Source organism: Lachnellula hyalina (assembly GCF_007821495.1).
Source record: "Lachnellula hyalina strain CBS 185.66 chromosome Unknown contig00196, whole genome shotgun sequence".
NCBI classification, from domain to species: Eukaryota; Fungi; Ascomycota; class Leotiomycetes; order Helotiales; family Lachnaceae; genus Lachnellula; species Lachnellula hyalina.
The window spans coordinates 1-26,510 of record NW_022157310.1 but is presented as its reverse complement, the minus strand read 5'-3'; the positions used below and the strand labels follow the sequence as shown (position 1 = coordinate 26,510).

Here is a 26,510-nt window from a genome sequence, read left to right as displayed (position 1 = left end):
ACACTTACTGTAGATAAAAGTGGAGTGAGTTGCTGTTGAATGTGAAAGTGAGAGGGGGGGCTTGGACAAAGTGCAGCTTGGCCAACTTCTTCTGGAGACCATCGGATACGATTGGACTGTGATGTTTTTGAGAACCCCGATATACTGGTCAACCATTAACCTCTCCAAAGATGAATATATTCAATCCATGTATTCAATATCATGATTCCATTGGCAGAGGAATAGCCGTGCTTTAATAGGACAACTGGATCTTGGTAGTTTCTCCCGAAAAGCCGTCCCCCGGGTTTTCCTACTTGTGTATGATGGATGACGTTTGTTTCTAGGGGTATAAAGAGTATCTCATTCTCGTAGTTCAACTCTACCATTTTATATCTGACAAGCGAAGATGGTCCTCACCACGTTTCCCAAATTTGGCGGAGTCAAGATCTCTTGCCGTGGCGAGGTTCTCGACCATAGCACTTAAATACCCGGCTCTTCCCCACACAACGAAATACCCCAAATACACGCGGGAAGTCATCCCATTCCATCCAGACAAACAGGTAAACTTGTTAGACCTACCACCACTGGGTGGTAGATACGATTACACAGATTCCCTGCATGATCTTTAGTGGAAGGAGCTCGGCAGTCAAAACGGCGAGAGGCTTATACAGTTGTCATGGAAGACCATAGGTTCCATCCAGTACGGGATGGAGCTAGCATGATGTTGGTTCACGAGGCTCCTGACTACCTACCAATTTCATCTGAAAGCGATGAAGGAACAAACGAACAAACGCTTTTCCTTGACAGCATTCAGTATCTTGACAGTAATAACTAGATTTTGCCTCAAGCTATCAATTTCCCTACACGTAACTGCGTTCATAATTTCCATATCACGCGATGTCCCTGTCCTGGATTCGAATTGAACATTGATCAATAGGTTTTGTTTACCTGCCTTTTGCATTCGCCACTCTCGAGGGAAGATACGCCGATTTTTGCGCCGTCTTTGTCATTAGAGAACATGAGTCGATTGAGCTTCTGAGACACATTATCGACTTGATATAGAAGTCTAGAAGTGAATTGTATGTACGTATGCGTGCTACACCGTTCTTGATCTAGAAGATGGCCTGTGCTAATCTTCAATATACGTTGTGGTTAGAGAGGGATTGAAGAACAACTTGTCGGTATCCACTGCATTACGATTCCATTCAAATACGGGAAGATATTCCAACACAGCTCTGCTTTGCAAGAGTGACTTGTAAAAGGGATGGTCTTGCTAGTGAACCGACCATAAAAATTGACTGAAGTACCATTCCCAACATGCCTTCGCCGCTTGGCATGTAAAAACCATGAATAGCACGCCTGGCAGTTAGTTATTTATCAGCAAATACACTTGCTTACTCTCACTTGAGACAGAGCATTCTGCTAAAAGACACGGGACATTAACGAAACCCCGGAAATCCAAGGAGACATATGAATAATAGCATTGACGAACAGGAGAAACGAACTCGCCCCCTTTTAGATCTGACTGCAGGAGGGCCGAACCAAAGATTCTCTCTAATGACTTGCATACCAACATCAATGCTAGAGTATGTATGAAACATGTGCAGACTGCAGTACGAGGGCTAGTTCCAGAACTTGCATCACCGACCTTCCTAGAAGAGATCCAGCAGCATATACATATAATACCACCACCCAATAGACACGCGTCGGAAAATAGAATGCCATCAATGCCATCCTATCACCCACGTTGTTTATATGACTTGCACAAGCAAATGCACTACCACAGGATATAATACAGACACGTGACACACATCCACCAATCGATGCATCCCGGCTCGTCGGGTCATGATTGGCGACGCTATCAGGGATGGGGAATCAATGGATTCGCTGGCCTTGCAGATGGCATTGCATCGATTGTGGTGAGTGAGCGGTCAGAAAAATCGCGCCTGTACTGTATGTACTCTACCATATCAAGAGAGAACCTGTACGATACCCAGCAATCAAGCAAGACGTGTTCATAACCAATTTATCCCTACAAAAGATTGGGAGAAACCGAGGAGAGGAGAGCTGACTCGGACCTTGCCTTCTCCCCCTGGATCGACAATCCTAAACTTAACTTACTTTTTTTAATCGCGTCTTACGACAGGAGCCACAATGTGTTGAGCAGCTACGACTTATTCTCGACAAAACGAGGGCATTTTTCGATCTTGGGAAGAACCAGGAAACGACGAGGAGCGAGGATTTGAATTGGGCTGATCACGAACGCGTGGGACGCACTGTACAAGATGGAGAATAAGGAGGCAGAGCTTACCCCCGGGGGCAATGGCTTTATACCTCTCGTTACAGTTGTCGGATTTCACCATGCTAGGTAAGGATAGCTTATTGTTAAAGGTGCAACTGAACATGGCATTGGGCTGACGAGGAACAATTCAGAGGCCCAGAGGTAGAAGACTGGTTCGGAGCTGAGGAGGGAGTAGATCCAGCTGCCGACTATGATTGGCCTTTGCTGCCGTTCATGGCATTGAGTGATGGAGCGCATGCGTGAGTATCCTTCTATTCCTAGCTTGCATATTTGGAAGCTGACCGAGACGGTTACGGACAGGTCGTCTGAAGATTTCTCCTATTTCACCCTCCTTCGCCCCGCGCGCGGCTCCTTACCTGCAACTTCCCTCTTCGGCATCTCGTGTACGCGACAGATGGACGCTTCTCTCCTCCTCAATAGACCCGCAGATGTTACACGATCCACGGTCCAAAAGGCAGTTGTGGTGATAGCTGACTCGCCTCAATTCTTTGGCATGTTGAGGGAACGGTTGAGCGTGGTGACAAGTGCTTGGTTCGCCCAGAAGGAGTTTACGGATACGGAAATTCTGAAGAGGTTCCAGGAGAGCTTGAAAGATGAGAAAGAAAGGGGCGTTGGGCTTGCTGAAGAAGATAGGGAGGAATATTTGGGGATGAGCTTGCGCGAGTTGGTGAGAGAATTCAAGTGGCAGACATTGGTGCTGTTTAAATGTTGCTTGTTGCAGCCAAAGGTAAGCATTGTCGTATGGGATTTTACGGAAGAGCCATGCTAAATACCAAGTAGATGCTCTTCTTTGGATCCAGGTGTGAGAGGTTGTGCATGATGCAATTCTCACTCATATCTTTGATCCCAGGCCTCATAAGAAACCTTCAGGACTGTGCAGATCCCGAAATGGATAATTACGAGAAGAATTTGGTCAAAGCGACGAGTGTGAAACTGAGCGATAGGAGTTCGTTACTAGCCTATATGGGTTTACCTTTACAAATATTTGGAAAGGTATGTTCGAGTCCCCTGCTGTAAATACCCACTAACCGAGTTCGTTAGGGAAGTCTTTTTGGGCCTTATACCCCTTTGCAACAACTCGATATGCTAGCAGACTACGGGACAAAGACATACATCGTAGGCTCTACAAACTCTCTTCTCCTGCAACAGAAAGATCGTTATAGCGATATTCTCGTCAACCTCGATGAAAATACAATCAACATCACTTCTGCGTCCTTGCGACAAGCGCTCACTCTCTCAGCTGCTGATCGCCGCTGGATGGACTTCCTGACACAATCTGTGAACGACACTTGGGATGAAACAAATCCGGGCCGGCCAAATACCATGGGATACGTCGGCTCAGAAGAATTCATTCGTCTACAATTTGAAGAATACCTTCTATCACTAATAGCCTCGGTAAAATGTCACAATTACCTAAACCACCACGCACACAACCCGAAAGTCACCCTGCCCCAAGTAGAAGGTGACCCCTCTCAAGATTTTGGCGTTGACTGGATCGAAGCCTGGACTCGGAGTGAAAATTATCGCATCTGGGAACGGCATACGGACTCAAATCTCTTCGATATCGTCCCTCCTAAGCATCCATGCGCAGGTGGTCTTACAATCGATGATGTGCAGCGCCGGATTGCGGAGCAAGTCAAGGAATTCCACCTCGATGAGCGATTTGCTGTTGGCAAGGAAGCTCTAGGTAGGAATCTAGCTGCAGGGAGAGAGAAAGCAAACACGGTTTTCAACAGGTTATACGCAGACATGGAAGCTCTGAAAGAAAGCCAGAGGAAGAAACACGAAGAGGCCAGACGAGAAGCAGAGAGAAATGGAACCACCCCTCCGCCCCAAGGTTTCCAAGCCCCGGATCTCAACGGTGCCAAACAGACGGTTCAGAGCGTCGGCTCTAAAGCCGGTGCGTATATCGGTAGCTGGGGCACGTGGGTGGGCGAGAAGCGGAAGTCGGGATGGGGGAGAAATAGCACTTCGTCGGGGATGCAAAAGGGGAAAGAGGACTGGATATCACGTCCACGCCCGACGTCTTACAGAAATGAGAAATCGGCGGCATTGATTAGCCCTGTGGACAATCGGCCAAATACACAGGACAGTTTTGAGGAGAGCATCTTTGATGCGGATTCGAACCATCATACGCCTAGTCACAGCGTGGAGATTAAAAAGGAGGATCTGGTGTCTATCCCGCATCACTCCAAGTTTCATGAGGAAGATATGGATGATGAGCCGGTCGTAGCGCCGTCTGAAGAGGCCAAGAAATGGGCCGAGACAATTCCGAAGAAATACGATGCAGCAGATCGATCTAGTGCGGTTGCAGAAGCAGTGGAAGATGCCACCGCGACACCTATATCGCCATGACGAAGCAGGAAATGACGAGGGTAGGGTGGTGTGTGTAGGTGTTCTTGGACGGAGGGGTCAGCATATTTGCATGGGATTGGCGCTGGGTTTGGAGGTGATTATGATGATTATATGATAATAACTATACAGTCTACCAACTTCTTCCATCCTAGCAATGTAAATGTTAGACAAACATTGCGGGTTTGAAGACTAGGGGTGCCAGCTATAGCTAGGAGTCTAGCTCAGCCCCACGAGAATGCTCATGTGATGTTTGAGAGCTAAGTAGCTAGATTGTCTGTATGTAGATCCCACTCTGTACATTTGGCGTGTTCATTCCAAGAGTTGAGTAATGTATGTCATGTGTATTCCTATAGGCAGCAAATTTATATTTATATTTCTCTCTTTGTAGTCAAAACCTTGATTCATTCACTCATTCATCGTTCTTATATTCCCGATACCCTACGATAAAATAAACAATCCCAGTCTATGATAATCCCGTGATAATCCCATACTACGGTGTACGGAGTATCTATCCGTGGCAAGAGTTCCAGCCCAGCCCAGCCCAACTCAGCCCATCAAGGTACAGTATCCTTTCGTTTCGCCAGCCAGACCCCGACCCAGACCAGACTAGCCCCACATTTCCCTGTTCAGACCGGTCTAGACTCGCCTTCCACGACCGAGATTGTATCCGAGTCTGCAGATCATCTTTTTTACGATTTGCAACAAAAGGACTGACTTCCAATGATTACCCTGCGAGTCATCGTGGGTGAGGGGATTGAAGGGGAGATGGATGGTGGGGGAAAGGAAGGTGGGAGAGGTTTCGTACAAGGTGGACAGGGGAATGGATGAATGGATGGATAAGCTACGGCTCACGGTACTACGGTATTACCGATGTTATATATATATATATAAATCAGATACCTACTACCTAGGTACCCCTTAATAACTCCTGCACTCCTCCTACACAGACCCGCCAATTCCAACTCTGAACTCGGAAACAGTCAGCCCTGCAGAAGTTCCCAGCTAAGGCAGGCAGAATCCCCTTTATATAGTATACTGCATATAGCAAGCACACCAGCATCTCAAACCTCAACCTCAACCCCAACCTCAACCTCAATCACTTCACGGCTCGGCCCGGCCACCACAACAACAGGTTTGCGCACTCCCTTTCCAAATCCTCATGTCACACAAAGTGCGATATGCAATAAAATACCCTATATTTCTCCAACGGGTTAAGCCTCCTTCCTATCTAGCGTTCCAGTCCAGTCCAGTCCAGTCCAGTCTACCGCATCAGGAAAGTAAAGACTGAATAAGCCTCTATTACGAAATGCAACAAAACTTTCTTTCCTTCCATTTCTAAGCTTTTGATTTCCTGAGCAAGGGAACCAAGGGTTAAGTGAAGAAGATATCCCGTCATACAGATAGATTATGAGGAATGAAAGAACATCAAATCAAGGGAATTATATATAATTCAATAGAGGCAGTGAATGAATGAACTTGAAACCCTACAGTAAGTATATGTATACTCACTCTAAAGATCCAAACACCATATGCATATCTCACCTCAAACACAAAACCCACGCACCACTTCCCCCTTCCCTCTTCCCCCCTCCCTCTCCCTCAGCCTTTCCATCCATCACTCCGGTCCACCTAATCCCAATCAAGAACCCCCCCCCCCCCAAAGACTTGCAAGGACAGGGCTGAACGCGACTTGCAACAAAACCCCCTTTCCAGAGCATTTCTTTTTATTCGTACTACTTAGTACCATCATCACACCAACTACCGTCGATCTAACCGTACTAAACAAGTCCAACCATCTCCACAAAAAAGCAACAACTAGTAAACACCTACCTACATCATCGTGCAGCAGCGCAGTGAAATGCAACAAAACTTATCTGTATATCTAAAAGCAGTAAGCCGTAATTCCAATGAACTATCTATCATCACTACCCCGCGCCTGCGAAGTGCAGTAAACATCCCTTCCATTCTCTTTCGCAATTCCTCTCTGGCACGCACGCACTAATTGGATAAAGCGTATTGCGTGACGTGCTACCTACCCTAGGTACTAGTTTTATCTTTTCTCCCTGGAGACCCATCTCCGAGGGGTTGAAATCGAGGGAGAGATACCAGGAAACACACGCGTGCTTCTGATTGAAGTGTTGGAATAAGATTTATTCTCTCCCGAAGCAGATGTAAAAGTACCGTCTATTCGCCTGCGGTTTGCAATGAAGCTGTTCAGACATCGGGCAAAATGGAACTTTGCTCTTTTGCCTCACAGTGAGGCTTTTACCAGCCAGACTCACAGGCTTTCTAAGCACCCGTATGATCATATGGTACCATTAAGCCAGCTTCGTGCCTCATTCCGTTCTTCTAGAGCGTATTTGGCCGAAATGAGACGAGTCCCCCCCAAACGGCGGCGGACCTGAAGCTTTGGAGAGGACTAGCGACAAGCTTATTTTCCTCGAGTATACTCCGTAGATTTGGACGGATATCCTCCGCCTCCTGAAACGATATGCAACAAAGCTCCCATTTCTTCAGCTGCAAACGGCTAGTTGCCGTTTAATTAAACCCCTGAGCTTGCTCGGAGTAATCACCACGCTGGCGTGCAAGAGGACCCTAGGCTCCAATGACTGTGATTGAAGAATGACGTTCGTGACGAGTATGGGAGACCTGAAAGCTTCCGCGGCTTCAGGCAAAAAATTAGCACCCGTCTCCTTGTTGTTCTTGTCATTGCCCAAAGATGGGCCGATATAGTGTCCCGTGGTGCACTAGTACGCGATTATGAGCAACGCAATAAACACCTCACTCAGGTCTCATTGCCTCGTTATCAAAACTCGCTACTCGCTTTCATCCCCGCCATGTCCTGCTCAACACCAAAATCGAGCCATGGTCCCCCTCTTGACCAATCAATGTTATTGAGCCAATCCAAATTATCGACTCCGTTCTCATAGCTGTTGATATCAAACGCTCCTGGTGGCGGGACTGCCATGTCGAACGGCCCTATTACATCACCAGGGCCATAGGACTGACCCATCATCCAATCACCCATAGGCTCTACGAGCTGAACGTTGTTCGCTTGTTGGACGGATGCGGAAGGCAGACTCGGGTCCAAAATCTGATCCAATATCCTCTTGATAATCAACTTCATGCGAGTACAGAGTTGATAATTACCCGCAGTAGGCCGCACCCAGTCCAGGAACCCAATGAGTAAGCTGAGGTTCTGGACGATTTCACTTCGCTTGAATCTGGGATGAGGAGCACCAGGATTTTTTAACTGTTTTAGCAATTCCACACAAAGTACCCCGGAAGATGGTACACCCCATACCATAAGCATCCAGTCAAAATCGGGCTCATGCGTGACAAAACGGTCTCGCTGTACCCAAATTAAGACTGTCAACTCGAGCATTTCAGTGGCGCAGTCAACCATGCTCTGGCCATCTAACCAGCCATGTTTGTAGGCTATTCGTTCGAGCAGCAGACGGTGCTCTAGGTACGCAAGGCGTATACAGAGGACTTTCCGGAAGAAGCTATCACTACGGTTCCCAGTAGGCGGCTCGGCATAGGAGAAATGTATGTGACTAGGCAAGGAATCGAAAGAATTTTGCAATTTTTGCATAAGATACCTAGAAAAAGTTAGACATATTAAGTGAAGGGCGAAGACACTGACGTTGTTCTTTCCTCGGTACAATCTGCTGGATCTCCAAGGCATAACTCGAGAGTCTCGTCCAGGATCACGGAATCGATGCCGTGAACGCGATTGACCGTACTAGTGTATATCTTACCATCTGTGTTCCACCCATCTTTGTCCAATTTGTTTATAGCAGCAATTAGCTCGTCCCCGCCAGCCATTGTTGCCTCATCACTCAGATCCAAAGGAAACTTGAAGCGTGTATAGCGATAACTTAGAGCTGGTGGCCGTCCAGTGAGAACCGAGGTTGATTTGTCCCAGTTGAATATTAAGGTAAAGACGCGCTTCTTCATCTCCGTGAGGAAAGTGATGGGCTGTTCCGTAGTCACCTGTCTATGGAGCCCCAGTGCAGTTGACGCGCTGACCAGATCTCCTAGTTGCCTCCATACAACCAAACCTGCAAGAAGGGTTAGCGTTTAAATATACCGCATACTCAAAGGGCTTACTTGTATCGCCGCTAATAACAGTCTAATCAACGCATTAGCATAATGAGAGAATTTATTTTGTGAGAGTGACGAGTCTGGGTACTGTTCCATGAGCCCATATGCATGCTCCTGAACCCGCTCCCAGCTCCTCGGCTCCCATGGAGGAGAAAAGCAGTGTATTGAAAGAATAAGCTTACCTGAAGAACGAGGTTCCTTGAAAGCAGGAAGACCATTGGCAGATTTATTAAATCCATCCAATTACTCAACGTGATGCAAGCCTGAATACAGTCTTTCATCTCGACTGCAAAAGCTTTCCTACCCTTTCTATTCCCCGTCTGCGTACAGAAGAATGCATCCCGTTCTGGCAGACTAAGCGTCGCCTGCGTGAGAGCGCAGAACACAAGGCCAACAGTCTCCCATCTCATGTTACTTCCACAGAATGAGTCTAACCATCTAGAGTAAAGGTTCTCGGAGCCGGTAGGTTCTTCGAGGATTTTTTTGCTGTTCTCACACAGGATCGTGGAAACGTGTTGCATGTTTTCTGGCGTGGGTTCAGTCAGAAATGGGTCGTAGGTCTGCCACAAGCTTTTTGCGCAACTCATGATAACATGATTGTAGCCGAAGCATGAATCGCAATTCTCGTAGTACCATTCAAGCAAGAAGTTGCAAGTGATTTTGTCTGGCAATGATCTAAGCACCTTGGCACCAAGTTCAACTCTTGGACTGCAATTCGCAGCACTGCCGGTGGCTAGCATGAGGAAGGTTTGAGATTGAAGACTTTCTGAAGGAGGAAGAGGATCTTCAGAGTCATTGGAGATTTGCATCTCTTCATTGCCGGATACGAGATTATCACGGTTTTCGAGAAAGACCGCAGAAAAGTTGGTGGGCCCGAAGAACCCTCCTGATTTGATGAAGGGCCCGCTACTCGCTGGGGAACGAGAATCTTTAGGGGTTTGTGCTAGCAGTGTAGTGCTAACCTCGGGCGAGGTAATAGACACAGCAGCAGGATGGGAAGGTGTAAGCAAGGGCTGCTGTCTGTGGCTCTTTCCGTTTTCTATTCCGGATGGAGAAGTTGCTTGTCCTGATCAAGATCTCGGAGTTAGCATTGCCTGATACGGTAGAACTAGGAGTTCAGATAATGTTCTATGGGAGTTGGGATAATGTTTGAAGAGTAGTCGACTCCGCTCCTGAGACGTCTAAAGTAGGGACTATCACTCTTAGAATGTGACTTACCAGAGCCGGTCTTGGTCATGGGCGCAGCGTGATAAACGCATTTTTCAGTAACCTTCCTACGCCTGCAGCGGTCACAAGTAGGTAGAGAGTGATCGCAAGCAATCTTTGCCTTGCGACAAGGCTCACAGGCCTGCTGCTTTCCATTCCGCCTCCGTGCGACAACACTGGCACTGGCACTGCCAACGCCGCTGCGGGAATTCATGATTCACGACTTAAGTTATCGGCTTAAAACCCCCCCCCCAAAAAAAGGCACGCAAATGAAGAAAACCATAAGACAAAAGCTTGCCTGAAGATAAGAGTTGAGGTGGATGCGGACGAATGCGGTTAACGTCTCGAAGTCGTCGGAGTTGGGAGGCCTAAGTGCCGGTTCTGCCTCAGTTTTCATGTCAGGAGCGGCGAATGAGATGGCGACATTGGACGCCAAATCCACATCTCGGAATAGGCGTTCGGTGTTCGGTGTTCATAAGCAGCGGACGCTTACCAAACTGCCTGCAGGAACCACGAGCACTAACAAGGTAGGTAGGTATCGTAAGTTTCAATTTATCAAATAGGAAACTGTGAAAACTTTTCTTTGACTTACCTTCGTCGCCCTCTAGGTGTCACTTGTATAAAAGACATGCGTCAAGAACGCCGCTTTCTCAAACCCCTCCCTCCCCAACCAAACTCGCATGTTACTACTCCTATTGCAAGAATAGGGTGGATACTGAGGTAGAGAGGAAAAGAAGACAGGAAGCAATAGTTAAGGCGAGCTTTCTTCCGCATTGCGAGGATGGAAGATGCACAGATACCCCCAGAATCTCGAGGTAAGAGTCTGTCTCAAGCAATAAGGTAGTTAGTAAAGAACAGATACAGCACTTGCTGGAACCGAGATTTCTAAGGGCTGGAGGAAGGACGGTTGGGACGTGAATTTTACTTCCCATTGTCGGGTTCGTGGCTCGTGGCTCGTGAGTAAGAGGAGCAAGAGGGTCTCGAACTACGAGGCTTAAGGTAGAGTTTCCTTGAAGAACATTCAGAATCCCCATCAAATCAACAAGGAAGCCATCATCAGTGAATACCTTCTCTCTTCTGCCTCCCAGTAGGTTGTAGCTCACTACAGTGAGAGGATATGATGTCCACCATAGTCAAGCATCGGTCAATGTTTGGCAAGTTCACGTCCTATGAGCTGCAGCACCACCTTTTGTCAAAGAAACTTTTATATTCTCTCGGTATTGCATTGGGTATCGTAACATTCCCCATTTCCTCCCCTCCATCCCGAGTCGTCCAAAATCATCCATCCCAAACCTTCCACCGTACCGAAATCCCCCAAGCACCATCGAAAGCCCTACCATCATCTCCCCTCAACCCCGAACCCCCTACTGCAATACCATTCGAAAGAGAGTAGAGAGCAAAGTTAACAGAAAAGCAATTGCGGCAAGTTAATTTCCCACCCGCGCCAGCGACTTTAATAGTCCAAAGCAAATTGGTATTTCCTTTCCTCTCTTTTGACGACGCAGTTTCTATAGTTGTATCATGTTCGCAAAACATTCCGACGCCGCATCTTTTTAGCTTTTCTCTCTCTCAAAAAAAAGGCACCCGAAATGACCATCGCGAATCGTCGCAATCGCCGGAAATGGAAAACAAAAAACCGGGTAACAAAACAGAATGAAGAAACACCGCAGATAAAATCACAAGTTGGTATTTGGGTATTGCGCGCCAGGGTATATATCCATGACTATAGGAAATCGAGGAAACAATAAGAGCATTTAAGAACGCGGTGGCCCAATAGGGCCAGGATATCCTGAGTTTGTGGAATGAGAAGTTGAAGGTCGTCCACTATCGGTGGAGGCACGCATAGTGTGTCTCGGGGTCACATCGCCGGGATGCTGAAGTTGGGAGGGCTTGTGATCATTGCTGCTCCCGCTGCCATTGCCAAAATGGCGGGTCGGCCATGGAGTAGTGTCGTCGTCCGGCAAGTTGACACCACTGTCGTTCCATGGGTTACGGTCCGCATTAAAGCTTCTGGTCGATTCGATAGAGATTAAAGATGACTTGGAAACATTGCCAGAGGCCCCAGTCTTGAACAAAGAATTGGCAGAAGAATGGGAGCTATTCTTGCGGCGGTCCAGGAAAGAAGATATTGAGGTCATGCTGCCAGGCTTTCGAAGTTTGTCGAAGATTGTGCTTCGCTCGCGAGCATCATCGCCAAACGACGATTTGGTTGGCGAATCGGTCGAAACAGGCGCCGAATGCTGCAACACCTTTGACTCGAAAAACGGTAAGGATTCTTCGAAGGAATCTGACTTAGGGCGCGCGATAGCCCCCTTGACGATTGTAGCTTCAACCCCTGCGGCTGCGAGAGACGCTGCCAACAAGTCAATGGCATCTCGGACGCCGCCAGCATTGTTGCGCGTAAAGTTCCACTCTAGAGTGACAGTAGGTCCTCCCTCTTCGGTAAGCTCGTTTGCATCGGTTCCGACATGCACTTCGACGACGTATTGGCTTTTGAGCTTTGCGCACAAGTCATTTCGGAACTCATTAGACTCCAGGTATTTCATCAGTTCATCCGAGCGCGCCAGAATCAGCTCATGTCGATCTGGAACCAGACCAAGGAATGCATCCACGCAGTATGGTACTTGCCACTCTGGGCCAGAGATCGTGACATCGTCACTAGCCTGCTCAGTGCTTGGGAAGCTGATCTTGCAGTTCCATTTCTTCTCAAGTTCTTCAAGTTGGTCGAGGCGAGAAATGAGCTGCCTGTGTATCAATCTCTCGACGTTGACGGTCTGCGAAGTAAACTCCGAGTCCACTTGGTCGACCATATCCAGAATCTCTGACTTGACAAGCTCAAGATTCTGAGCATTTCGGGCAGGTGTACGGCAGATGACATTATCAACCTTGATATCATCATCTTCTCGCCCAACTCCGCCTCGATCCATAGCATTAGAGAATTTGACAAAGACTGAGTGTTTCTTCATGATGCGCTGGATGTGCTGGCCGCCAATGCCAATGATGCGTTTGTGGTACTGATCAGGCACGTGGAACGAGATGGATGCTGGCATTTCTTGCTCCACGAGCATTAGACCGGATTTCATGGCCTCATAGCTTCCAGCGCAGACATCAATGTTGAAGTTGTACTCGCTAAAGCCATCAAAGATGATCTGCACACTGCTCTGGCCCATAATCTTGTTGATCTTGCCGTTCTTTTTCCCGCTAACGAACTCCTTGTGCTCATTTGCAAGCTCAATTTTGACACGTATTTGATACTGAGACCTGCTAACAAATCTGATTTCGGAAATGACCATCAACGCTGCCTTAACAGCATCATCGGAGCCTGTAATGGTAAATGTGAGCTTTTCAAAAGATACATCCGCATCCGAGTTTGCACAGATGTCGGAAAGCATGGTGCGGACATCAGCCGGAGATGGGAGACGAGCCGTCTCAGCTTGCAAAATGGTCCACTGGGCGCCGTAGAACTGACCAGTCTTAAGAATGTGTTAGCAGCATGTTCAGATATTTCTTGTCTTGGGTAACTTACCAAAGACATAATGTCTCGAACGGTCCTCTCAACATGCAATCCCTCAACACCCTGAATTCTGAGAGAACCCCGTTGGGAACCGAGAGTTGGGAATTGGATGAAAGTTCCATTCGTTTCCATGATCTTGCGAACTTTGTCCAATCTGTTAAGAAGAATGCTGTCAATTTTAGCCGCAGAAATCGGTGTATCTTTCATAAAGAGACGTGTGCGCGACATAAGCTCGTGTATCTTCTGCTTGGCCATAGCAATATTCTGTGGCGTATCCCCTGTGATGAAAATCTCTTCTGGATTGCGTCTTTGAGCGCCAGCAGGACAATATTTGTAGACCTGGGAGAACGGGGGCGGGAAGTAGATTGCGGTGTTAGTTGCCGACTCGATCAGCTTAATATTCTTTCGAGATCGTCCGCATACGACAGTGTGGAGAGAGAGTTCGAGAATCGTGCCATCAACAACGCGTCCCAGCTGAGAGACTGTTAATAAATATCCGATATTAATGCCTTCAGCACTCACCAATTTGTCAATGAAAATCAAGGCTCTCGTCTTGGCATGCTCGGCACTTTCCATGTCACCGTAGATGGCAATTCTCCACCGTGGATCCCGACCCGGGTCGCCATTTGCATTCGATACTTCGGTCAGGGCGAATTTAGGCCCGAGAAGGAAGACATCAACACCACAGAATCCTGCAATACGATCAAGTTGATCGATGACGTGGGTCTTAAGAGCCGTGGCAGCTGTATCAATGACCAATTCTCCGTCAATATCAACCACAGCATGACGCTGTTGCAGATATTAGCATAAAACCACGCATTAAAGGTGCTAGCCTTACCAATGCCAAAGGCGTCTCATTTAGAATCGCCTCTCTGCTTTTGTGTACCAAGTCCGGACTTCCCGAAAGACAAACATTTGTAACCTGGCCCTTGACACGTTTCGGCTCTGAGGACTTGACGTGGGCTTCTATCGGCAGCGGCCCGCTCGAGAGATCTTTACAAAGCCTTCTTAAGTTGATGACGTTCTGCGCGTGTACAGGGAGCTCGTATATCGGGACGTCGTCTGGCGCGTCTTCAGGGTGCGTCCATCGCTCAACAGCACCGGTCGTCGCGTACAGAATGTCCTCTGTATTCGGCCCAGCAAGATCGGAGGCAAAGGGGACGTTGAAGGAGTAGTGGATGGTCGCTTGTTCGGACGTTGGGGAGATGGGCGAGCCGTGGATGGGTTTGTGTTGCGGCGTCATGGCTGGCATGCTCATATTGTTGGGGTTTGGCCTCGACATGCCAAAGCCAGGAGCCATCCTATCTGACCAATGCCGCATGTTTGCTAATTTATTCATAATGAAGAGTTCCTGTGCTGGCGGAGGGCGTGGTGGGGTTGAGACGTTGAACAAGTGTCTCGTGCCTGCAAGGAGAGGAGAGGAGAGTTGAGCAGAAGAGGCCAGAGCCAGAGCCAGACTACTGCTTGATCGTGATGGTGCACAGTAAGCGGCTGTGTTGGGTTTAGCGACGTGTAGTCCAACTCGTCCTCTCGGAGCGCAGTCCGATTGGAATTTCTATCGACCAGGGGGCACAGCACGGATTATTACGGATTGGACTAGGTTGAATTGAATTGAACCGATGTGAATTAAATAAAAGTCTTGTCTCGCGAGACTATCAAGTTGTCAGGAGATTTGGTGTTTCCGAGGTTGTCGAGGTTGTGTTGTTGGATGGGATGGTACAGAAAGTACGGTGGGCTGTTCCACAGCTGAGGTGAAGTGTAGATCAAGGCCTGATCTTTGCTCTACGGATACTTCCGAGATGGCTGAGTGGAGGTTGTCGTCGTACGCTCAGGGAAGAGGAGGGAAAATACTTCGTAAAGGTTGAAAATGTAAGCTGATTCGATGACGAGGGCCATTCCATACGAAATCTCAAGGGCCCATCCCATGGTTACGGTAGCTACTTAGGTATAGATCTATAGCTACAACTAATGTGCCTTACCTTACCCCCATATGCCCGTCTACCCATTTGAATTGAAGCATCATCATTCTACCGTATCACTTTCTAGAGTTCCAACCCTTTTTGTTTCTTGAACAAGAACAAGAACAAGAACAAGTACCCATCCCATCCCATCCCATACGACCGGATACTTCGAAAGCATCGCATCCATATTTGAAGCAACGTCATTGGTCTATTCAGTCTACCCCTCCGCCTGGGAACTTGCCGACACCCAACAAGACCTCCATAAACCTACATAAACAGACCCTGCTCTCTACCCTCTACCTATGAAAATATCAAGATACCCGTTCAATCCTCCTTCACCTGCTCACCTCGAGTCTCGAACACATGGCCCGTCCATCCATCCAACCAAATCAAATACAGAGCCAGAGCCAGAGCCACATCTCCCGGTTCCCCGTCCCAGAAACTAGATCACATCATCCCACAGGCTCGGCATCTGATCGCCAGGGCCAGGCCAGGCCAGGACCCCCATTCTCTCCATCTCCTTTCCAGCAAAGATCTACTAACTAATAGTCGCTTTCATCCTTCTTAGCTCGCTCTGTGGTGATTCAGAGTCCTTCGTATATACAGTAAATCATTTATAACTAATAATCTCTCGGTGTGGTTGGTGTTGAATGATTTCATGACGACTCAAAGTTGGAACCTCCGCCCCACCCCACAGCGGGCTTTAGCTAAGAAGGAAGTCCGACTAGTACCTAGTTCTTCCATCGGGTCCAGAAAGCGGAGTTTAGGAATTTTAGAACCTTGCTGGACCGGTGCTGGCGAAATACTACTGGATGACGTGCAGCATTTTTGGCAGGAAATCCATGGCAAGTGTGGCAAGGCCGTTTAATTTATACTTGAAGCTTATTTTTATTAGGTGGTTTCACGTCTGCGAGTGCAGCATTAGGCCCTTGGGTCTTATTCAAAAATTATGCCACTCATGGCCAAGTATATTTGTACAGTACAGTAAATGTTCTCCTATATCCGCTCATGCTAAAAATGCTTGCTGTGCTACTGCTGAGTAGTTTCAAATACGCCGTCAATGCTATGCTTCATGAAAACGATGAATGGGAATCCCAACGGCGACCTCGTCTCAACTCATATCCCAATTTCCTCACATATCAGCAGATAAGCTCTCAGCTTCTACTTCCAGCCGTGATAATCTTACATCCCCACCCTATCTATACACCTCCCTCCGCACATCATCCGCATACACAAGCACAGATGATTCCCTAGCTCTAGGCCGTTCAATAAAAGCAACCGGAGCTGGTCTCTGTCCAGCCATCTCTTCGTAGTATCTCTCTCCCTTCCCAACAGGCACTTGTTCCCGCCTATTCAGAGAATCAACAGGCCGAACACTGAATTCACGTTGAGCCTGCGGTATCGTCTCCCGTCGGGCCTCCGGGCGTACGCTTGAAGCATACTCTCGAGGTGGTGGCTCGGGCATAACACTTTGCACCCTTCCAACATATTCCCTTGGCACTTCATACCTGACAGCATCTGGTCGTACACTTCCTGCTCTAGCGTAACCCCGCAGCGGTTCTTCGCGCACCACCGGAGCCCTAGCATACTCAGAATCCTCGCGGACTTCGTATCTCGTCTGATCTGGACGGACGCTGATGGGTCTGGGAGCATAGTCGCGTACAACCTCTTCACGCAGAGCCTGGACTCGAGGACCAGCATATTGCCGCGGTACCTCCTCATATCTCACTGTGTCAGGTCGAACACTCGCAGCTCTAGCATAACCTTGCGAAGCCTCGTCGCGGACAGCGGGAGCCATGGGAGCATATTCACGTGGAGCTTCGTCGCGAACCTCGTATTGTACTGCGTCTGGGCGGACGCTTTGTGCTCTAGGTGCATATTCACGGACCGGCTCTTCGTAGACTGGACGACGCTGGACATAGTCTTCTCCAGATGGGCGGACGGAATATTCCCGCTCTCGGTAAGATCGATACCCAGATGGGGCTGCCATAGCATATTCCGGTTGCGTAACAACACGCCTGGCAGTTGTTGGAGTTGGAGAAGGCCTTCGATAGAGAATCCCATCATCTTCATAGACCTCTGGTCGGGCAGATACTACTCTTACTGGCGGTCGCTCGTACACCACTTCCTCACGATACCTTGCTGGTGGTGCCACAGATTGGCGCACAGGTGAAGGATCATAGTACTCGTTGCCAAATTCATCGCGAACAATGCGGACTGCTTGTCGAGGGGGGCCCATAGCTACTGGTGATCTACGATCACGCAAGATAGGAGATCTAGATCGCTCACGATCCGCATCTGGTCGCAAAGCAGATCTGACAGCAGGTTGGCCGTAGTATGAGGGGTCCTCAACTCTACGATCCACAATGGCATGCGAGGCTGCCCTGACGGAGCGAACTTCGTTGTGAGCATGAGATGGCGTAGCATATACAGTGGGAGATTGGGGCTGTCGAGTATAAGTATCGCTGGCAGTACGTCGATAAGAATCATCTTCCACCCGACGAAGAGGAGGAAGTGGAGGCCGGCGGAACACAGGTTCATAGGCTTCGTCAGCTCGTTGATATGCTCGGGACTCGCGCACCTCCGCATACGGCTCTGGGATGCGTGCTTGTGTAACCTCTTCTGCACCGTATCTGGGCTCGTCATAATTAAGCTCAGCAGCATACTGACCAGACTGTCTCTGTCTTTTCTGCGGTCGGGGTAAAGGAGCAACGGGGAATGGTGACGGTGATCGAGGCTCGGGCTTGATGTATGGGGAATCCGCAGTATCGAAACTGTCTTTGGCCTTGCGCTTCTTTTTCTTATTTCCTCCTTTCTTCCTTTCGGCGGCCTTGACTCCTTTTGGAGAACTATCTGTACTGGAGATTCCTGTGGGCTGATTTCGCAATGCCGCCACTTGGGCGGGTGCAGCTTCATCAGCAAGAATATTCTCTCGAAGGACTGGAGGTTCTCTTGCAGTAGCCAAGGGGGAAACACGAGCGGGCTGTGGGGCAAATGGAGAAAGATTGTGGGTATGAATCAAAGGCGAAGCGCGGTCATCTTCAAATGCTTGTCTCAAGAGATCATCCGTAGTTCTTTGTACAGTGGCTTGATGATCACGATTTAAACCGTTCGGCACCATTGAGACGCTATGTGTACCAACTTCACCTCGTTGGTGCGGCGAGTCCGTGGAGTTACGGTTTGTTGCTACTCCGGTAGCCGCATGCGAAACAGAATTACCCAGTCCTGAAAGTTGCCCTTGAATATCTGCTGCATTTGTCAGGTGCTGTGAGTGTTGCTTTTGAGCTGCTGGTGGATTATTTGTGGATAGCGAAGCACTAGCCACGACCTTTTGCTGGTTTTCAATGTGACTTTGGGTGGAGATTGACTCGCCAGGACGCTCTCCAGCAGATATAAAACCACCCGAGTGAACTTGAACGGGCTCTTTCTGACCTTGTGAAGAGTTTGACCAGGCTGAAGAATCATGTTGACTTGAATAGAAAGTGTTCTCATCAAAAGAATCACTTGCGGCAGTATCATCGGCCATCGCAGGTTGGACCTCCGCTTGGGTAGAAGGGTGCACAATAGCTTGGGCCTTTGACAAAACTTCAGAAATATCAAAATTAGGAAGGGACTCAGAGGTTTGTAGTGCAGCTTTCGTTGCAATCCGCTGTTTCTCAATCTGATCCCTCAAATTGCGCTCCAACCTCTGCCTTTGTAATTGCATCTCAGCTTTGATGAGATCGTCAGACTTCTCCAAGAGAATTGGATTGATCTCAGACTTTCCCGATTTGAAAATCTGCGCAGGAAGACCTGGCCGGTTATTATTGGGGGATCGATAAAAAGACGCGTCTTCGAGGTGGGAGTTTGGGGTAGATCGTTGTGCGACATTATTTGCGCGAGGATTCGAAGTAGTAGGCGAGGAGAAATTTCGAGTCGCAGTTGCTTGTTTTCCAACAAGATGAGGTGCTATCTTAATTCGCGGGTGGGATCCTGCTAGAACGGCATCGCGAAACTGTATGATCTTCTCATACTCTGCCAACTCGCGCAGCTCCTCTACGGTCAGAGGTGGCACAACTCCATTTGAAATCGTGACAGGCGCGACAGCCCCTTGGGCCATCATTGCAACGAGGTAGCTGCCTATTAGTTAATGATATATGCAAATGATAATTATGCCAATGTACAAAGCGAACAAACAGTAGCAAATTACTCTGGACACCAGATGTCGAATGTGTTGACTCGAGGATGAAGGAGTTGGAAATTTCGACAGTGAGATTGGCAAGAGGTTGGGTCCGGCAATTAAATGATCAGAGCCGCTAGTCGCACCCCCCCTTAGTCTCGTCTCGATTTCCTCATTGGGAATACATGCAAAGCCCTGAGTTCAAGATCTCTCATATACGGAGTATATTCACATTAACGTTGTACCCGAGGTGGGAAATAATCCCTGCGACGTCTGTATTCCGTGTCAAGGCAGCAAAAGACCAATTCTTGTGTGAAGCGCCCCAAGACCTTCTTCCCTTAAAACAGACCGAGACAATCTTTTCCCAAGCAAAAAGTTACACAACACCGATAGGAGCAAGGATGGCAGACACGAGACCGGTCTTCTTCTTTGATATTGACAATTGTGTACGTATCTCAATTATATCTTTCATATGCTAGCTAACGGATTTCTCTACAGCTTTATTCAAAGAGTATGTCCTCATCCCTAGTATTCCTTTGGCGTTTTTTGACTCACACTCTCCCCAGGCAAGAAGGTCCACGATCACATGACAGTATTGATAGATGATTACTTTATGAAGCATCTGGAGTTGGACCAGGAAGAAGCCTTCCGACTTCATCAAGAATACTACAAGACATATGGCTTGGCTATCGAAGGCCTCGTACGACACCATCAGATCGACCCACTCGAGTACAACCTTCAAGTCGATGATGCTCTTCCTCTCGACGAAATCCTCGCTCCAGATGCCCAGCTCCGGAAGCTTCTCGAGGATGTGGATAAGACCAAAGTCAAGCTCTGGCTGTTTACCAACGCCTATGTCACTCACGGGCAGCGCGTGGTACGATTGCTAGGAGTTGAGGATATGTTTGAGGGCATGACTTTCTGCGATTACGGCAAGAGGCCGATGCTTTGCAAACCTCACTTGGGAATGTTTGATAAAGCTATGAGTGAAGCTGGAGTGAAGGAAATGAAGGATTGTTACTTCGTTGGTAAGCTGTTTTAGACCAATTTCGATTGGTGCAGAGCTGACAGCGACAGATGATTCGGCGCTGAACTGTGGTAAGGCTGAGGAGATTGGGTGGACAACCACTCATCTTGTTGAAGAAGGGGAACCTCTACCTGCCATCAAGCCTTGCAAGAATCAGATTCGGCACTTAGAAGAGCTCAGGACTTTGTTCCCGCAATTCTTCAAAACATCTTGAGACTGATAACAACACCAAATCGTACACATACCCATAGATATCTAGAGGTATAGGATAGACCAATAATAGCATTGAGATTTGCAAGTCTTAGATGAGACCAAATTAACCGCAATGCTTGATGTCATTATATCCATTTCTGAACGCCTACTCAATGCCCCAGGGTATGCCAAACGCCAGCCCATGCTCAGAAATAGCAATGATCAAACCCCACAAATCCCAATCAAGGCCTCTTCACACTCCGTATCACCCCCTCCAACCTCGCCAAAACCTCCTCTTTTTCCTTCACAGCCTCCCTCCTCTTCTCCTCCGCAGCCTTGAGCTCATCCTCCAACTGCCTAATCATACGTTCCTGGTCATTTTCGCTATTGTCCAGCCCAGGTAGCACGGATATCAACAATTCGATCTGCTGCTCCTTCATTATCAGGTCCTGCGCAAGTTCCTTCTGCCCGGCTTTGAATTCATCGGCGGAGACGGGCTCGACTTTGTCCCAAACCGTTAATCCAGTACATATGAGGGGATCATAGGATGCTTACTATCTGGCTCTCGCTGCGCGGCTTCATCCTTCTTCTCTTCTCGGATCTTGTCACTCGCGCCCAGGGTCTTCAGGTCGTGGTGTTTGTGGACGTAGTAAAGTGAGGCGACGAACTGGTTTGCGAGCTGAATAGTTTCAGTACAGGCGTTGCAAAAGCTAAGGGGAAACATACCTGATCAACAGCATCTTGCAATTGCGTTAATTTATCAGCCATCTTGGCTTCAAGATTGTTGTGGTTTGCGACGAGGCTGAGGGACCAAGATGTCAAGGTTAAAGAATGTCTCCGCAGCCAATTAGAACGCACTAGCGGAACTAGGAATTATTTCAATCTCCGACTTCAACTTTTTGTTTGGCACGTTTCACACCAATTATCGAGCTGCGGACATTCTCTAGATCAATGCACGTCCATCTTTCTGTTTGATTCCAGGTGAATTGGAACGAGGGAGGAGGAATATAATTATGAGTTTTATATGACAAACACGAAGACAAAGGCCAAACCCCCAAGGTATGCTTCGTCTACCTCCACCTATACGGCACTTCCGCCCAGCCCAACAATTATTTTGCCTCCAAAAATACACCACAAACGCCTCGGAAGAATTGGCCTATCCAGAGCACCAAACCTCAAACCACCATGACCTCCCGTCATTCCTCCAGTATGCTTCCCGCACAGACATGGACCCAAGAAGCACAACCTACGTAGGAACTCACTACGAATACACTGTTCAAACCGCACTGTCCCGGATCGGATTATCCCTCAAACGCATAGGCGGCAAGTCCGACTACGGGATTGACCTCATCGGTACCTGGAACCTCCCGTCCTCACTCCAGCCCCTGAAAGTGCTCATCCAATGCAAAGCGTTAGCAAGCAAGGCTGAACCGAAAGTTGTGAGGGAACTGGAGGGAGCGTTTGTTGGGGCGCCGACGGGATGGAGGGGTGCAGGGGTGCTTGGCTTTTTGGTCTCGAAGAAACCGGCTTCCAAGGGGGTTCGGGAGGCTCTGGGAAGGAGTAGGTGGCCAATGGGGTATGTGCTTTGTGAGGATGATGGGAAGGTGTTGCAGATGCTTTGGAACAAGAGGGCAGAGCAGGAGGGGTTGGAGGGCATTGGTGTTGGGCTAAAGTATGCGGGTGGAGAGAAGAGTGAGAGGGAGGTTATCCTCACATGGAAGGGGGAGACTATCAAGGATTGATTCCCTCCATTCGGCCACAACTCTAAGGTTTTGGGCCCAAATATCAGTTGTGAAGTTTGTGTTTGCACTTTCGGCTCTGCAATCACCAACTGATTCTCCGGATGGATTGCCTCATCGAGGAAGAGATGACAGCTGTTAAATGCGGTGTTATCCGTCTCTGTATGAGCAAAGGACGACATCCTGCAACCAACAATCCCCACGTTACAGATGATACATTACTTCATACCACAATCTCCAAGCCCCGCGAAATATTTAGCTTCAGATTCATTCGAACCCACCGAGAATGTGTCACCAACTCATTCAGGTCTTTGATTGTGGACACAACACCGGATCAAAAATTATCGAATGCAAGAACCCTACCAGCGATTGCAACGAGGTATTTCTGCGGCAGGAATTGGAAGATATCGCAAGACTGTGTGCAGTACATTAGTGACTTAGGAATGGGAATGCTCGGGTCATTGCTAACCCAATTAGTCATGTCAGAGGAAAGAAGACTATCACAAAGCTTACCGGAGGGAAGTGGTAGAGGATGAAGGCTACTGGTCTTAACAAACTTTGGGCGACTTGGCTATAACGGAAGCTAAGTTTGATTTAAATGCATACAGGAATACCTGTCCGTTCAACGCACGATTTACCTCTTCAGATGCTTGACAATCATTTTCTCTCATGCATGTCTATAGGACTTTTCGGACTAGCTTTACTCAACTATGTGTCAATCAGTATGACTACCTTCATTTATGCCATGTCAAGTTTTTCTTCATGCCTAAATTCGTGCTAGCTGTTTATGCTACTATCTCTAAAGCTTGACGAATCAAATATTCTTCTTGGCATCTTGATGGTACTTGTGCTTCTATATAATACCCCAAGAACCTACGTTTCACGTCCTGGTCTTAGAGAAATTACTGCTTCCCACATAGACTAAGAGCAACATAAGCGTCTCTACTCTCACAGAAGTTTTTGCTATTCCTAGAAAGATCATAATCATCTCCTACAACATAATATGTGCCCGTCCTCTCATATATTATTACTCTGACTATTATCTATGGATCTCTTCACAAACTAGTCCTTTCTTTGGCCACTCACTTTCAATCTTTTAATCCTGAGTTGCTTGCTTCGTGCCTGCTATGTCTCCCAGAATACGAGCTTTTGATCCACCCCGATCAATGCTGTGAACAATGTCAATTTGAAATTGTGTCAAGTCATCATCCCGTACAAGAATATGATGAAGTTTGAGGCCTTACTATCCATATAACCAGTGTATAATCCTTTCATCGCTGTTCTCTGTTCTCGACCCCTCTCCAAGCAGCTTAATCTCCACTTCTCACCTCAGTCGGCCCCATTATGTGTGGCACCTTGAAGATCGAAATCTGGACTCAATGTCTGCATTTCTCCACCAGAAGTGGAGGGCCCAGAATCTCGTGTTCCATTGCCCAGAAAGTTGGCTACGCGTGTATGGATTCCATAGTGTTGGATTTTTGGACGGAATGTGCCCAGTAAGAATACCTTTCCTGCTGCAGAAAAATAGAAACTGACCAAGTGTCATTGAAAGACTTGTGTAAATGCAGGTCAAAATCTTCGGAATGAGTTTGGTTATTGTTGAAATGGGTTGGGGCCGCATTACGGCAGGATTAGATTGCCGGTATGATTGATAAGAGTCAGAGATATCCGTCCCAGAGATGTATCATGTATGACTACTAGGGGAACATGTATATAGCGGTACAAGACGCCCCCCCACTCTGTCTTCTCGGTCTAACTAGCTCGATTAAGTATGTGTGGGCAAGCACTCGTTATCTTTTCCAAATGCTTCCATTATCGACCTGCATCTGGAATAACCATGCAATGCTATCCGTCTTTTTTGCGTGGCATTCAATGCTCAAACAGACTTGGCATCAGCGGAGTCACATTCGGTCCTCAATGCTGTCCAGTAAGTCGGATAGTCAAATTTTACAAGTGATACTGACCATGTATGCTAGGCTTGTTAAGAGCAAGACGGTCAAGAATATAATGTGATAAATGATGACGATGAAGAGGTGGGAAGAGAAAAGGTTCAATGTTAGAGAAGAGTTCGGCGACAAAAAAGAGAAAGGGGATGCGGAAGATGGAGAAATAGAGATTCGAATAATATTATGGTCATGCAACAATGGTCATAGCAATTGGCATCACCGTAGCTCTACGAGTACTCGTTTTAAATGCTCATAATTTGTTTACTCATCGTTGAACTGAAAGAGGAAGGGAGAAACAAGTATGAGATATCCTGGAGACATTTCCGATTTCACTAGCTCGTATACATGTAGCTCTAGTCAGGTTTTTGTATGCTGACCTTTTAGACCAGGGCCTCTGAAGCTCCTAGAAGACATTTACTACCTCATGAATTGCTACTATACAACGCTCTGTGAGTCAATAGGTCAAGTTTGCTTCCATCAAGTTTGCCATTAGCACTCAGGCTTAACGAATGATGAGCAACCTGCAGCCATGCTTGACGCCCGTTACTCAAGATTTCGATATATAATAAAACGCGCAATATCGAATCTTCAAGGCTCTCCTCTACTCTGACAGGATATATCAGTGGAATCGCAATATCTATCATACGCAACTCCCAATCTTCAAGCCACCTTCTCCCACACCGGTCCATCATGTGCGGCCAACCAATCACCATATATTCACAATGCTTCCATTTCACTGGAATCAAGAAACAATCTTCATCATTCGAGAAATGTGAACGAGCACTTAAACATAAGGCTCCATCCTGCAGCGAAAGTGGAGGCATCAGTGCCATCAAGTTCGAAAGCGGTCTTTGTTCCGTAAGCTATACCCAAATCTGAGCAATACGAATATACCGTACATACTAACAGCTTATGAAAGGACTGCAAAGGTCGAGATGAGACTTATAGAAAGGACGACGAGAAAAGGGAGCAAGTTGCCGCATATGAAAGAGCGCATTACCGTACTCGGCCTTGTCATGGGGCTTGATAGAAAGAAAAAATTCGTGGAGGTTCAGAACAACTGACTTGGACCCAAGCCGGGAAGGACGGTTGGGAATGCGAAGAGTTTTGTAAGCTCTAAATAGAGCGCGAGATATAATACAATTTCGCGTTTTCTGAGACTCAAATCTTTCAAGATAGTTAAGCTATTCTTAGCGTTGTGTATGATCAGAAGTTTCCAACGACCTACGTGAAATAAAGCTTCATCCGAGAGGAGAGCTGCTGTGGGAAATAAAGATATTGCAGATTATTCCATCATCAGTTACTTTTACTCACTGCCGCTTGCTCTTTCGAAAACAGTAAATCGAGAACTTGGCCTAAGTCAATGATTCCATACCCCTACCTACTGCCCAGCCACGGAAATCGTATTCCGTATCTGCTTGTCCTTGTTTGAGCGATTATAATTACAAACTCTGACAAAAGCATGAATAATAATTCTTAAAAAAAACCGGCAATTCAGCGAACCGCTTCCTAGGTCTCCGGCATATCCTCATCCGCATCCTCGTTCATGATATTGATTGGTCGATGCAGGACGATCCTCCTCTGGCTCGAGTCAGGGCTCAATCGGAGCTAAACTATGGAGTTTAGCACCCGCAACTAATCGGGAGCTAGGTACATGCCTATTGCAGCACTAAAATCATTTGCAAGGAGCGAGTTCTTAAAAGGAATGAAAGGCATGAGTTAAATAGAAAGAAGAATATAGAAGTTTCTTATCTTATACTAGTAAATAATAAGAGGAGGGTCTGAGAGTCTTGGCGCTAAGGCAATTTAGGCAAATGTTAAAGATTTCAGTCGGAGCTAAAAGAGGGGTTGTCTGGTCTCCACTTAAGACCGTGTGAGATCATAGGAGATGGTAGTGGGGCAAACTGTACCTCCGTATATCAGAGAAGATTTCCGCGGGCCAGTCTGTCACTTTTGTGATAAGTTAAAACATAATTGCAAACATTTTAAAAGAAAACGAAAAAAACGATAATATATATATATA

General features: G+C 47.5%; 8 protein-coding genes across 8 annotated transcripts; 4 read left to right on the top strand and 4 right to left on the bottom strand.

The window, feature by feature from the left end:
• Positions 1–2,264: 2,264 nt before the first annotated feature.
• Positions 2,265–4,636, top strand: AVL9 (Late secretory pathway protein; the record flags this gene model as incomplete). Its single annotated transcript, XM_031152684.1, has 5 exons — positions 2,265–2,347; positions 2,413–2,520; positions 2,582–3,008; positions 3,062–3,274; positions 3,323–4,636. The coding sequence occupies 5 exons, from the start codon at positions 2,265–2,267 to the stop codon at positions 4,634–4,636; spliced, it is 2,145 nt and encodes a 714-aa protein (XP_031001989.1).
• Positions 4,637–7,442: 2,806 nt separating this feature from the next.
• LHYA1_G007757 (uncharacterized protein) lies at positions 7,443–10,163 on the bottom strand (the record flags this gene model as incomplete). The annotated part of the gene is made up of 5 exons (XM_031152683.1): positions 7,443–8,238; positions 8,283–8,700; positions 8,750–8,771; positions 8,926–9,809; positions 9,962–10,163. 5 exons carry the CDS (start codon positions 10,161–10,163, stop codon positions 7,443–7,445), a joined length of 2,322 nt encoding a protein of 773 aa, XP_031001995.1.
• Positions 10,164–11,703: 1,540 nt separating this feature from the next.
• On the bottom strand, positions 11,704–14,802 carry YLL032C (KH domain-containing protein; the record flags this gene model as incomplete). The annotated part of the gene is made up of 4 exons (XM_031152682.1): positions 11,704–13,422; positions 13,476–13,937; positions 13,986–14,252; positions 14,302–14,802. 4 exons carry the CDS (start codon positions 14,800–14,802, stop codon positions 11,704–11,706), a joined length of 2,949 nt encoding a protein of 982 aa, XP_031001991.1.
• A 1,817-nt stretch (positions 14,803–16,619) lies between these two features.
• Positions 16,620–19,523, bottom strand: LHYA1_G007755 (uncharacterized protein; the record flags this gene model as incomplete). Its single annotated transcript, XM_031152681.1, has 1 exon — positions 16,620–19,523. One exon carries the CDS (start codon positions 19,521–19,523, stop codon positions 16,620–16,622), a length of 2,904 nt encoding a protein of 967 aa, XP_031001990.1.
• Positions 19,524–19,984: 461 nt separating this feature from the next.
• LHYA1_G007754 (Uncharacterized protein) lies at positions 19,985–20,824 on the top strand (the record flags this gene model as incomplete). The annotated part of the gene is made up of 3 exons (XM_031152680.1): positions 19,985–20,033; positions 20,150–20,611; positions 20,646–20,824. 3 exons carry the CDS (start codon positions 19,985–19,987, stop codon positions 20,822–20,824), a joined length of 690 nt encoding a protein of 229 aa, XP_031001994.1.
• A 220-nt stretch (positions 20,825–21,044) lies between these two features.
• Positions 21,045–21,570, bottom strand: srb-7 (Mediator of RNA polymerase II transcription subunit; the record flags this gene model as incomplete). The annotated part of the gene is made up of 3 exons (XM_031152679.1): positions 21,045–21,304; positions 21,358–21,481; positions 21,529–21,570. 3 exons carry the CDS (start codon positions 21,568–21,570, stop codon positions 21,045–21,047), a joined length of 426 nt encoding a protein of 141 aa, XP_031001993.1.
• Positions 21,571–21,863: 293 nt separating this feature from the next.
• LHYA1_G007752 (Uncharacterized protein) lies at positions 21,864–22,544 on the top strand (the record flags this gene model as incomplete). The annotated part of the gene is made up of 1 exon (XM_031152678.1): positions 21,864–22,544. The coding sequence occupies one exon, from the start codon at positions 21,864–21,866 to the stop codon at positions 22,542–22,544; it is 681 nt and encodes a 226-aa protein (XP_031001997.1).
• Positions 22,545–22,827: 283 nt separating this feature from the next.
• On the top strand, positions 22,828–23,093 carry LHYA1_G007751 (uncharacterized protein; the record flags this gene model as incomplete). Its single annotated transcript, XM_031152677.1, has 2 exons — positions 22,828–22,965; positions 23,019–23,093. The coding sequence occupies 2 exons, from the start codon at positions 22,828–22,830 to the stop codon at positions 23,091–23,093; spliced, it is 213 nt and encodes a 70-aa protein (XP_031001992.1).
• Between the last annotated feature and the right edge of the window lie 3,417 nt (positions 23,094–26,510).